The sequence below is a fragment of the Phoca vitulina genome, unplaced genomic scaffold (assembly GCF_004348235.1).
Source record: "Phoca vitulina isolate PV1807 unplaced genomic scaffold, GSC_HSeal_1.0 scaffold20, whole genome shotgun sequence".
Classification (NCBI taxonomy): Eukaryota; Metazoa; Chordata; class Mammalia; order Carnivora; family Phocidae; genus Phoca; species Phoca vitulina.
The window spans coordinates 29,688,697-29,702,042 of NW_022589723.1; the positions used below are offsets into that span (position 1 = coordinate 29,688,697).

The 13,346-nt window shown below is 34.9% G+C and overlaps 1 protein-coding gene across 15 annotated transcripts in view; it reads right to left on the bottom strand.

The window, feature by feature from the left end:
• The window catches only part of HERC1 (HECT and RLD domain containing E3 ubiquitin protein ligase family member 1), a 188,049-nt gene that overhangs the window by 82,597 nt on the left and 92,106 nt on the right, over window positions 1–13,346 (bottom strand). For 11 of the 15 annotated variants that reach the window (XM_032417640.1, XM_032417641.1, XM_032417642.1 and 8 more), the window contains 5 exons: window positions 13,081–13,201; window positions 7,730–7,781; window positions 5,252–5,380; window positions 4,110–4,175; window positions 722–990 (listed from right to left, as the gene is read on the bottom strand). In XM_032417640.1, coding sequence (XP_032273531.1) covers window positions 722–990; window positions 4,110–4,175; window positions 5,252–5,380; window positions 7,730–7,781; window positions 13,081–13,201 — 637 coding nt within the window. The remainder of the gene's footprint in view (window positions 1–721; window positions 991–4,109; window positions 4,176–5,251; window positions 5,381–7,729; window positions 7,782–13,080; window positions 13,202–13,346) is intronic. The other 4 variants (XM_032417652.1, XM_032417651.1, XM_032417650.1 and 1 more) reach the window with 3 other exon arrangements.

A 13,346-nucleotide genomic window follows, 5' to 3' on the forward strand; every position in this document is an offset into this window, starting at 1 on the left:
TAGCCCTTTTTATTTTCTTATATTTTTCAAAATAATTTAATGACAAATATTTCTGTATAATAATAAAAGATGCTTAACTTTATATTAATATATTGGAGATATTTATCATTTCCTAGTACACATTTAGATTATTTACCAAACATTGCTAAAATAGAGAAAAGCTCTAACAAACTACAAAAGTAACTTTATGTCTCCTAAACATTAATATCAAGTAGAAAAGCAGCAAGCCGTGATTAGCTATGTTCATACACTATTTTAATAACCCAAGAGGTAACTCTGAATACAACTATTTGATCTTTTTTTCACATAATTTTGTTAATGACATTATCTGAAACATCATTTTAAAGTAAGGATTTCAGCATGTCTCTATGAAGGTTTCTGCAATCTAGCCCTTTTTAAATGGAGACAAATGGGTCAAAACTGGAGGCTCCAGGAAGCCGATCTGTATGCTCACCAGCCAGTCTCACTCTGGTTTCTAAGAGACAAGGAAAGACTTATGATTAAAGTATCTTGTTCCAAGAGATGGCAATTAAAAATGTACTTTTGTCCACTTCAAACAAAATATTATGCTGTTTTAGTTATAAGAGTGACATCAAAAAGTGGAGGCGGAAGAAAGAGAGAGGGAAGGAGTAGAAGAAAAGGAAAAGTTTTTCCTACACTGTGCATTCGGTGATTTGGGTTTCCATAGTGCCTCACGAGGAGTAAATTATCAAAGACTTACTTCTGCCCTTAACTGCTGCTGCTCCATCGCGATGATGGAGGCCTGGGGACTTGTAGACATACTTTCCTCCGGTTCCTTAAAACCTGGGGCATTCCCCACGTCTCCACTCACAAAGCTCACAACATTTTCAATCAAAGTATGAATTCCCAAAGACTTGGTCAGATCAAAATCAGACTCGAAGGAGTAAGAGGAGTTGCATAACCAGTCTCTGCTATGTTTCAGGCGAGCCCAAGAGTCACTCAGGGATTCCAACTGACTGTGCAAAGGACCTACACACAAACAGAACAAACAGGTATCAATGACAACCAAGCAGAGCATACATTCTGAAACTAGACGAGGGCTGGGTGCTGCTACCATACCAACTGGTGAGAAATGGACACTCATGTTTGAATACATGCATGCATTAAGTGAATCTGAGCAAAATGCTTTGGTAAAAAACAACAAACAAACAAAAAGTAGAGCAATGTAAGAAAATAAAGGGAAAGCCCTGTTTGATGTATCAGTGTCTCTGTAAGCGCTTTAGCAACACGCTGCCACAAGAAAAAGAAAGGCAGAAGCTGCTCTCAAAATGCTTAGCTTAAAATGCTCTGCAGTATTAAACCAGACCACCATTTATGAACAAAAAAGAACTTGACATTTGGGACACTGCTGGTAAGACCTAATAGTAATAGGACTTCATCTGATTTAACGTTATTTTTGCAAAGAGTAAGTTAAGACTGAGCAAAGAGTCTACATATTTACAATGAAACATTACCAAAAAAAATGAATATAGAAGGGCAAGTAAACTTACACAAAAAGGAGACATAAACATCACCCTTTGGGTTTCATTAATATAAGGAACACTTTCACTGTGTCATGTGCATATTTACTTCAGGTTGTGAAACTCCTATATAGAGGAAGCAAAGTTTCACAGACAAGAATATATGAGATTTACTGTAAATGATATCTATTTAAAATTACCAAGTGATGTCACAATAGTTGCTAGATATAATACCATTAGTTTTTGCCAGTGGGCATTTTCTCGACTAAATAGACAAAAACATTAGACAACAAATATGTTAATATGTTTGAACTCAACAACTGTCCAAGTCACATGCCAATATTAGCTTTAAATAAATATGTAAATGTCCAGTTCTTACAAGCCTTGTCTTTTTTAATTTAATTGATCTCAGGTACATGAATTAGATTAATCATAATCCTTGGCTCATGATATACTCTCATCATTGGTCCATGCATGGCCTGCTTCTGTATTTATTTATAAAAAATGTGAACACAAGAACTAGAAAATTGATAGTAACTTATATCTACCTATCTGTTCCTCCTCCAAGCCATCTCTCCCTATCTCCTCCTAGCTATGGTTGTCATTATCCCTAACCTGGGTTTATCATTCCTTTGCTTTTATTAATGCTAAATATTGTTTTATCTTATATGTATTCATTCCCAAGACAAAGAATGTTTAGTTTTAGGAGGTTTTGACTTTATAAAAAAATATCATTTTATGTAAATTTTTTGGGCATACTCTCTTCCATCAATATAATACTGCCAATTTTCACTCACATTATGCATGTCGCCATAGTTCATTTGTATGAATGCTATATAATGTCCTATCACGTGAATATACCAAAGTTCTCTATTAGGAATGCATCTTAAGGTACCCAATAAAATATGCATTCCAAAAATTATATTTGTTGCATAACAAGATGAAAAGATTTGGGAAGAGAACTACTTAAACACTAATGCCCACAGAGAAAACAAATTAATACAATATTTACTGCTTAACTTATTTCTGAATTACTACACTGGTGTCAGTAAAACCCTAGGACTTCAAAATTAGATGTAGAAATTCAGCTAATATTATAAAGCAACTGAAATAATTTATAAGCATTCTACTAGAATAATTTAAAATGGCAACGAATATATGGTTTATCTGCCTTCCATGTTTCAGCAAGAATTCTTAAGATTAAAAAATGCTGAATTTTCAGTTTTACTGAGCATAAAAAATAATCAATCTGAAAAATTCCCCAAATTGTATAGCTGAGTATTTTTTCACATAAAATAGAAAAGAGTAAAAAATCCAAAGAATAATGTCAAGGATGGATAATGTATTAAATTAAAAATGATATTTAAAGAATAAAGCAGAAGCTAATTTAAAAAAAAAAAAGAAATAATCATTTTCCATTTCCTTAAGCACCCTAAATTCAGAATCTGGATATAGCCTTAACTTACAAATGATAGTTTCTGGCTCTTGCATTGAACTTCTTTGTTCAATAATAAAATTTCATAATAAAAAGTTCTTCTGTTTTCCAATACTTACAAATTACTGTGCAATGAGCTAGTGTTAGAACCACAGAAGTAAAAGGGACCTTGAAGATTATGTAGTCCTCAATTTCCAATTGAGGAAACAGAGACTCAAAAAATTGATCTGTTAAATTAATAACACTAATTCCTTAATTTTATGGGAGGGATGTGATCTTACATATTCCTGTTACTAGTCAACATCATGAGTCACTAGTCCATGGAAATGTCAATTGCCTGCCTACACAAAGGTCCAACTGTGAAGAATATACAAAGAGTGAATTGCTTTAATATACCCCAAAATGTTCTAGGATTGGGTAGGTAACCCATTCAAATCCTCTCTGTAAATTAAAGCAGGGGCTAAAGTTTTTGTATAAAGAGTCAGACAGTAAATATTTTAGGTTTTTCTGGGTCATAAAGGTCTGTGCTACAACCACTCAACTTTGCTGTTGTAGTAGGAAAGCGGCCATAGACAATATATAAACAAATGAGTGTGTGGCTGTGTTCCAAGAAAACCTTATTTACAAAAAAAGGTAGCAGACCAAACTTGGCTCACTAGGCATAGTTTGCTGACCCCAATGTAAAAGACGCAATTTATTAGGTATAAGACCCAAACAAAATTTTGTATGACTAAAAGAAAGAACAAGAAAAACACGATATGAAAGCATTAGGATAAATAAATAAAATAACTGTAACCCAAATATTTAGGCTGACATAAAAAATACTTTAAAACAAAAACATTATGGAAATGAGAGATGAAAGAACTCTTAGTCTTTAAAAAACTTGTAACAACCTGATAACTTTGGTTTGTTCGACTTTGTTTAATCTGAATATAGGAAATACTGTGTCTGAAAAGTACAACAAAAGCTTCTATAGAGTAATTGTGACTAAGTCCAGTTCTCAGTATTAATTCAGAGTCATCTACTATAAAAAGAAAATATAAAGTCCAGGAAAATTTTGAGATTGTTTACTTGTCCTTACAACTTTGGTTCTTAAATGGAATTTTCAAAATGAACATGGCAGAGCTGCAATACATACTTTATAAATCATAAAATATGTAGGCAAGCTAAAAGGGGAAAAAAATTAAACATGCCATCATGTACTTGCTTGAAGCTCTTCTTTTTTCTGGGGCTCAACTGGCCAAAAAGGAGTAAATACACTACCACACAAGAATCAGAAGACAAAAGGAGAAATTTGATACAGGAGACAACATTTACATTTGCTCTTCTTTATATAATCTAATTTGAAATGCATAGTTACAACAGCATTTCACCCATACATGTCATACCACGAAACACACATGCTGATAAATGTTTCCAGTATTATTATGGCTGTAAAACCCTAACACTTTATTTAAAGACTTAGGGAATAAAAAACCAAACCATATAATATTTTAACTAAGAAGATTCCTGATGTTGCTTCTTAAATTGTTGCTTTGGTATCCCCACCATTTTTCACTGCATCAGCTTCAGCTTAACTATGAAAACTAAAGTTAAGTATCTGCAAAAAGGTATCTTTCAGTGAAGGATGACCTCAGTTCTACACAACTATAGCAAGTCTTCTAAGTATTTATCAAAGTACCAAAATACCAACACATTTAACAGGGTTTGTCAAAAATTTTGACAAGCTGCTATAAGAATTAAATGTGTTACTATGTTTTACGTGATCAGAACAATGACTGGCATATATAAGCAGTTTAAAGGTGTTTAAAGAACGCAAATGTCATATTATCTCTGAAGTGCTAAGCAGAAATATGTTTCACCTATCTCTTTTTAAAGTAATTTATGACTTTTTTTGGTTTTAGAATTTAGCTTCCATGCCTCTAAAGAGCTCAGCAAGTTGACAGAGCTAAATTTATTTGCTCACTTTGCTCTACTCCTTCCTATATGCACTTACTTGGCCCAACTATGAAAGCATGAATCCTAGTATCTCCAATGCCACATACTGAAATTATAGGCACTAGGCACTCCCAAGGAGGAGTAAGTAAGTCTTTGGAAGCACATTAAGGGCAGCTGAAATGTGTAGACAACCATTAATTGTTAATTGATACAGCCATTTAATTTCAGTAAACGGGACAAAATTAGACACTCATCTCTCTCTAATTTTTCTTATTAGGTTTTTAATAACTCAGGACCACTGAGACTAATAATTACAAAAGCTATGTGAGGGAAAAAGTTTACATTTCCTCTTCAAAATATTGGAAAGGGGTAAACAAGTATGTAGAAGAATTCTCACTTAGCTGGACATCTGCTTGTCCTTCATAGCTCAAGTTAGAATCAGGACACCTAAATGGCCCCAAACAGTTCTCAGACTTGGTAGGTTCATTTGCCCAATTGAAGATAAGCATACTGAGGCTTACGGCATCTGGTCCACATTGGCAATAAATAAGGAAAAAATAGGGTAGCTTATTTTACCATTATTTAAGAGCAAAACAAAACAAAAAAACCACCATGGTCAGAAGGTAGTCACTAAATATACATGATCTTTAAAAATTCCTTTCAAAATATATTGTCCTAAATGCATTGTTTGTTTCTTTTAAAGAAGGAAATCCATAATAAAACTATTAAGTGTACATTTTCATTGTTTAATCCACAAGCACTAGGATTCATGAGACTGAAAACTACTCATTTTTGCTTCCCTTCCTAAAACAGTACTTCTACTTTCTAGTCACCTATTCCTAGGAACAAAGCCATCAGCAGATTTTTTTCTCTGGGAACATTAAAATGTAATGATTACTAAGATAAATTGGTACCATATTAAGTGATATCATGAAAACTTATATAACTAGTTTGCCTCCCTATTATAATTTCCTAAGTGGGTAATTAAAAAAAATTCTTCCCATGAGGTCCTATATTTGCTTTTCTGTTTTCCACAAAATAAAGTTAAATTCCAACAGGTTACTAGATTTTTGGTACTACCTTGAGCTTTTTGGAGAAGGTGGTTTATCCACAAATAAAATTTGGATTAATGGCTTAATTCAATTGTATCTACTTAGATCTAAAACTACAGAAACTCCATATCTACTTATAGGATAATAGTTTAAAAAACTGAACAGGTAGTTACTCTAGGGCAGTAATTCTAAAGTATTAGAGTAATTCCTCCTAAGTAATTTACACTCAAATTCTAGGTTATGCTTAATTCAAAGATAAAGATACCACTTTCTGTTTTATTCTAAATATTAGTTTGCCACATGCTGTCAAGGCTAATACAGACTAAATCTCACATTTATATTTCCATAAACAAGATAAGGATTTGAGAGAAAAAAATAATTTTAGCTAATGGACTATCACATATAAATATAATTAGTATAGTAGGAGGCTCTTACACTATAGACTGGAACCCTTATGCTACTCAGTAAGTTTGGAACCATCTTCTCTCTAACACCAAATGATACGCATTCATTAACATAACAGAAATTTTAGCAACAGGGCTCACCTGAGCTAACCAAAAATTTAATTCCTAAGTCAAGTGGTTAAGGAAAATAATTCTCTGGCTAATTATGGCACGTGAACTGCCAATTTTCAAAGAATTAGAAAATAATAAAGTACATGCTGCACGTTATACTAAACATCATTTAATTTTTTTCATATACAAATACCTTGTAATTTTTTTAGAAACCCAGCAGCTATGTTATAACCCAACAGGTAAGTTACAGTCTCTGAAGACTTTCCAATAAAGAAAGCACCAGTTCTAGTCATTATTCCTAATATTTCAGAAAAATCATTCTCTGTATTCTAATTATAATTAAAGGACAAAATATTGTCATATTTTATTCTATAGAAGTACCAACATTTCTTCTTCTAAGTTATAAGCACAAAAATGAAAAAAACTGTGTGTGCATTTCTTCTCCTCATTCCTTGGTTTTTTTCCTATGGGGGGGAACCTAACATCCTACCAAGGAAGCTATGAAGAGAAGGGTTTCCTTTTGAAGTACAGAAGACTTAGTATCACAGGAAAAAAATTTTCCCACAGGCTAAAAAATTGCCACTAGTGCCAACTCTGAACATCTCACATTTTCACAACCACAGTATAAATGGGTTCAATAAAAGTGCCAGTTAATAGAGAACAATACTTGGAGAGTTTTTAGTTTTCCTTGAATTCAGATTCTCTGAAACTGCTGTCCTTTCCACACATCTGTATATATAACCAAGAGTTAACTATATTATTCACTGAGATAGAGCTTCTAATAAACAAGCTTAACTCTTGATGACACTCTAAAATTGTTCCTCATGGGAAAATTTCTCCCTAGAAATCCTAAGTTCATGCCTTACATGCTTTATCTTACGAGGCAAAGAGAGCAAAAACAAGTGGAAACTTCCTGAAAGTGTGCATGGGTACGTGGGAGAGTGAATGGAGGAGAGTTCTCCCTGAAACACCTTTTAAACTATGGCAACTGTACCAGTGAACTAAAACATGGCAAATCATGTACATAACCCCCCATAATATAAAGCATTGCTTCTGGAGTTCCACAGGACTTATTACAAAGTTAAAACACATGACAAATGAGAAACAAAACAGATTATTAACTCCTAGACATTTCTAGATTTTAAAAGGGTATAGATTTTAAAGAAAATGATCTTCCTTTTAAGTCTTCCAATAAGATGTTTCTAAATTTGCTTCTGCAATAATGCTTCAATGACAATCATATCTAAATACATCAGAAATGAAAACAGCTACTTCATTTAACCAGATTTTTAATTTCTTAACACTTACCTCTCTTTCTATGAGATGATGCCAAATCCAAATCAACATTTCGTCTTCCACTCTATTAAGTTAAAAATAAATAATAAAATTTAGTTGTGAAAAGTGCTTTAAGATTAAGATTTAATACAATATTAGAATAAAAATATAATTATAGCAATGTGCTACTTATTCACAAGTCAAGTCAGACTAACAATACAAAGTCTCTAAAAACCCACTGAAAACAGCTCTAAGAAAGCCTAGGTACATAACTCTGAGATACTAAAACACAAAGTCAAGGTATACACTAACATTGCAAAGTAGCATAAGTTTTTCTTTGCTGTCACCTTTTCTTCTTTGGAATCTTAGTCTTTTATTTTCCAAACACATTATGACCTTATTAATACCCTGTAGATGTCTAAAGCTCCCTGTGGTAAAGTCCCATTTTCAAAAATTATTACTTGTTCTATTCTCACTTTACGTTCTTTTCAAAAGCCCCACTAGTCTTGGCTAAGTGTTAAGAGGAAGAGAATCTGATGAATCCACACTAACAGAAAAATAACATAGTCCTAAACCTTCTAGCAGTATTTTAAAAAGATTTTAAAATGTTTTTAAAAGCCTGTTAAATATAAAAATCTCAAACTGGTGAAACTGCAGACAGCTCAATAAAAACAGTGAAGGCTTTCAGGAAGCCTTCTGTTTCTGCTGGGGAGGGGGTGTAGACAACTATCTGCTCTGCTCATACAGCCAACCAAACACAAACCATAGGTGGTTTATTTTCACACAGACTTGACATTATAGTCTTAGGAATTTCATTCATACTCTATCACACAATAAAAAAAATTGGCGGCAAAGAAGAAAGGTTGCAGAAATGACCAAATAGACTCATTTAGGAAATGCCATTGTAGAAAATTGTTACCTGGTTACACACAGACACATGTACCTACATTGTGGATAAACATATTCTGTCTTACACACACATACCCACCAAAAATAAGTATAGTGTCAGGCCATTTGGCACTGGACAAAACACCAAATGTCACAGTATTTCCTAAAGATATCACTGTATCATGCAATAAACATTTTTATCACACAGTAGTACCTCTGTCATGAAGGCTCATGGAAGAGTTTTATCTCAGGCCTCAGAACCAGAATTATCTGTGTTTCCCTTGAACAATTGGTTTGTATATATATATCTTTTAGACACTGAATCACGTGAATCATGCTTTTCCTGTTTGGTGGCTCACCTTCAGCAGGACATCACAGGATATATGCTGAGGTATGCAAATCTTACCCAGGGCTTTATCTCTCAGCTTCTTTCAGCCCTAATTCATTAATCTAATTTATACCTGGATAAATTATTTTTCTACACTAAAACAAATCCTCTGTGAAATAAGGGGGAGAAGGAATAGATTAAGAGACTGTAGTACAAAATGTTGATAAGTATGACAACTGTCAATCAGTTAAACTGAGGTTTAATTAACTGTTTGCTGAGGTTTTTCTGTTTACTAAGCCAGAGAAGAAGATTTATGTATCATGTAACACTTTTTATAAAAGAAGGATAAAGATGGGGCGCCTGGGTGGCCCAGTCTGACTCTTGGTTTTCGCTTAGGTCATGATCTTAGGTCATGAGATTGAGCCCTGTACCGGCTTCCACACTGAGTGCAGAGTCTGCTTGAGATTCTTTCTCCCTCTCCCTCTGCCCCACCCACTCATGCTCACTCACTCTCTTTCTAAAATAAAATAAATCTTTTTAAAAAATAAATAAAAGAAGGATAAAGACTTAGCATTAATCTGGTTAACTTCAGTTATTTTAAGAAAGCATTTCATTCATTCACAATTCAGAATAAATGAAATACTACTAGATATCAAGGATATGAAGATAATCCTAAATAACCTCAGACAGAAGGATAATATATTTTAACTGGAAAAACCCAAACTGCCCCCACTGCTTGCTCCTCTTCATCTATATCAGGCTCTCTAAAACTGAAGCCTTAGCCAGGTTTCCTTTCATCTGCAAAAGAATAATCTGCTCTGGTTCTAGACTTTCCTACCTCTTACAACACTATTTTTCTAAACATTCCATAACGAAAGATGATCAAGAGCAAACCTTTTCAAAAATGTGTTTATTAATCTTTTAAAAATTGTACGGAAACTAAATGAACAATCTTAGCAATTAAATCTGAAATTCAAACCACCTCCACTGATCTTTCTATTCTGTTTTGAAAACATAATTTACAAAATGTTTTAAATTGTATTACCAAATTTGTGCTTCACAGCAACCCAGCTGAGGTCAGTATAACAGGTAGTTTTATTCCCCGTTTCAAAGATAAAGAAGCGAGGGCTCAGAAAAGTTAAATGTCTTGCCCCAGGTAAAGATCAATAGTAAATCATAAGCCTATTGTGACTCAGTCAGATTTCACTGTTTTCTAAAAGTATGTTGCTCTAACTACATCTATCCTCATTTTTTATCTTTTCATTTCAATGGAAATGAATTATCAATCTCTTACAGTATGCTTGGCATATTATAAAAGATTGGGGCAACACAATAAACCAAGATCTTCTAAGAGGTCTACTGGAAAGAAATATTAATAATACATAAGTAAGTCCGACGTGAGACAACCCATTAGTGGTTCATTAGAGGTACTAACAAACTGCCACGGAAATAACTGGAGTAACGTTATCTTGGAAAAGCTTTCTGGAAGAGTTGACATTTTGGCCAGTTCTTAAGAGAGAGATAGGACCCCATCAACAAAGTCCAGGAGAAGAACATTTAAGACAAACAGTGCTTGAGCAGAAGCTCAAGAGGTATGTTTAGGGTCTGGCAGGTAGACTACCATGCCAAAAATGCAGATTACCACAGGGGTAACTGGCTCCAGAGGCAAGCAGGAAACATTTTCCAGCATCTCTGATTTCTGGGTAGGCAGTGCAGAGTCACCGAGTTTTTTGAGTAGAAGGTAGCATGATAGCAAAGGTGTTGTTCCTGCATGTATTTTCAAGAGCTCTAACTCTGGGAACAATGTCTGAGGTGAGGAACTGAAAAAAAGTAGTAGATCAGTTTGAAAACTACCAGTCCAGGCAAAGGTAACAAAGACCTGAATTAAAGAGTAGAAAAGACAGAACGGGCATGGAAATTTTACCAAAGTAGATCAGATGGCAATTCAGCCATTAAAAACAAAGCAAAACAAAACAATTTAGTGACTGCCTAGTATGTGCCAGGCACTACAGGTGCTTGCAACACAGCAGTAAATAAAACAGCAAAACTACTGTCCTCAAGGAGCTTATATTCTAGTGTAGGCTAACAGAAACTGACAAACCAACATAATAAATAAGTAAATTACGTTAGGTCCTGTGGGGGAGAAGACAAAAACACAAACAAACCCCACAAGGCAAGGTGGACAGGGAATGAATATGTGGACAGGAGGGCAAACTGCAATTATAAATAGAGGGGTAAGGATTGGCCTCACTGAAAAAGTAACATCAGAATGAAAAGTTGACGTGAGGGAATTAGCCAGGCAGACAGCAGTATTCTAGTGGAAAGAAACAGCTGCGTAAAGGCCCTGAGGGGAAGTTGTATGGTATGTTCACAAAAAAGCCAAGAGGCCAGTGTGGCAGAAGGAGAATCATCAATCATGAAGGACAGGAGAGATCAGAGTGATAGTGGGGCCAGCAAATGTAGTCTTGTAGGCCCTTGTAAGGCTTATAAGCTAAGAAAAAGTGAAGTCACTGGAAGTTCTGACAAGAGAAGTGACATGATCTGTGTTATTTTTGACAGGGTAGGGAGACTAGGTAAGGAGACTGATCAGATTGGAAAAATAAACAGAGAGACATCTCAGAGACTGTAAGACTGGGAACATGAACTGGGAGAACAGAGATACAAACGGTAATAAAGAATAAAAAGAAGAAAACAAACAAAAACATCATGATACAATGAAACCTGCTTAAAGACACTGTTGAGCTTTCCTTAGAGGAGGAATCTTTTATGCTTAGAAGTTTCTTTTAAACAACAGCTTTCTGTTCATGTAGCACTTTATACCTTTCAAAAATATTTTCATATCCATCATCTCAATTCACACAACAGAGAAATTTCAGAGCTAAAAATGGAGCTTATGGACCACTCAGTCCAAAAAACCAGAGTTTCTGTTCAAGCTGTCGTGTGACATGACCACAGTCTCACAGGTCTTCAGAAGTAGAATCAAGGCCAGAAGCCAAGTCTCACACATTGCCATCAACACAACAGGCACTAATAATCTCCTATCACACAATTCTCTGGAACACTAAGGCCCAGAGAAGTCAAGTAACACATATAGTTTATTCACGTACAAGACAGAGGAACAGTCAAACTAAAAATCTAGCTATGAACTCCAAGTCCAAAGCTACTCAAATAGAAGGAATCTCTTAGACAGTTTTCACACTATAATTTACCTGTCACACTATAGCATACTTTACTTCCTACTTTTTAGGTAAATCACCATCTTGCCTGTAGTCCAGGTCCTGAGGATTTCTGGGTAGGTAACTGAGAGCTACTGAAAGATTTTAAGTAGAGGAGATATAAACAGACGTGTGAAATATATGAATACGATGGGCACAAAACAAGAGGTTTGGAGGCTTCTGGACTAGTTCAAGCAGAAGAGAAGGAAAGTTTGAAACAGAACAGTGGCAAAAGGGGTGGAAAGGACATATTAGAAATATATTAAGGGTAAAATTTTCAAGACTTGACTAACTGAAGTATAGGGAGTGTGGGAGTTTGCAAAGATGAGAAAATAAGGAAAAGAAAAGGATGAATCCTGGGTAGTTAATAATACCACCTACTAAGGGAATATAAGACAAGAAGATTTAAGAGAAAGATCAATTTATTTTTGGATACGTTAAGATTGGGGTAACCTCACTTGTTCAGGTGGAATGTCCATCAAAGAGTCAGATATATGAATTTGGGGTTTAGGAAGAAGTCAGAGCTAAAGATAGAAATCTGAGAGTCATTAACATATAGGTGGCAAATATCTATGCAATATAGTTATCTTATTTCTCTTAAAAGTTCTTTTTTACTTTATTTTATTTTTTAAGATTTTATTTATTTATTTGACACAGAGAGAGAGAGAGAGAGATCACAAGTAGGCAGAGCGGCAGGCAGAGGGAGAGGGAGAAGCAGGCTCCCCGCCGAGAAGGGAGCCCGATGTGGGACTCGATCCCAGGACCGGAGAATCATGACCTGAGCCGAAGGCAGACGCTTACTTGACTGAGCCACCCAGGCGCCCCTGAAAAGTTCTTTTTTAAAAAGCTCTTATATGTCTAAGACAAACATATATTACTTACTGTCACCAAAGTCTTATGTATCTATACCCTGAAAACAAAAATCCCTCTTTACTGAATCTAGGTATACCTACCAGTGCGTAACCCTCTTCATCTGATTCAGGCTGAGACAAATCAGATTCACTCCTTGATTTGATCAGTCTATAATTTGGACTTGCGTGGACTAGCCGGCTCTCTGCAGTAAGACTTTCACTCCTGTCTCACATGCACAAAGAAAAGTTTTTCAATTTGGGATTGTTAGTGAACATAAAATTGAATGGAACTAGCAGCATAGAGATAATACACACATACAGTGAGGAGTAACTGTATCTGTCAATGGGAAATCCTGACTCTTGCCTAA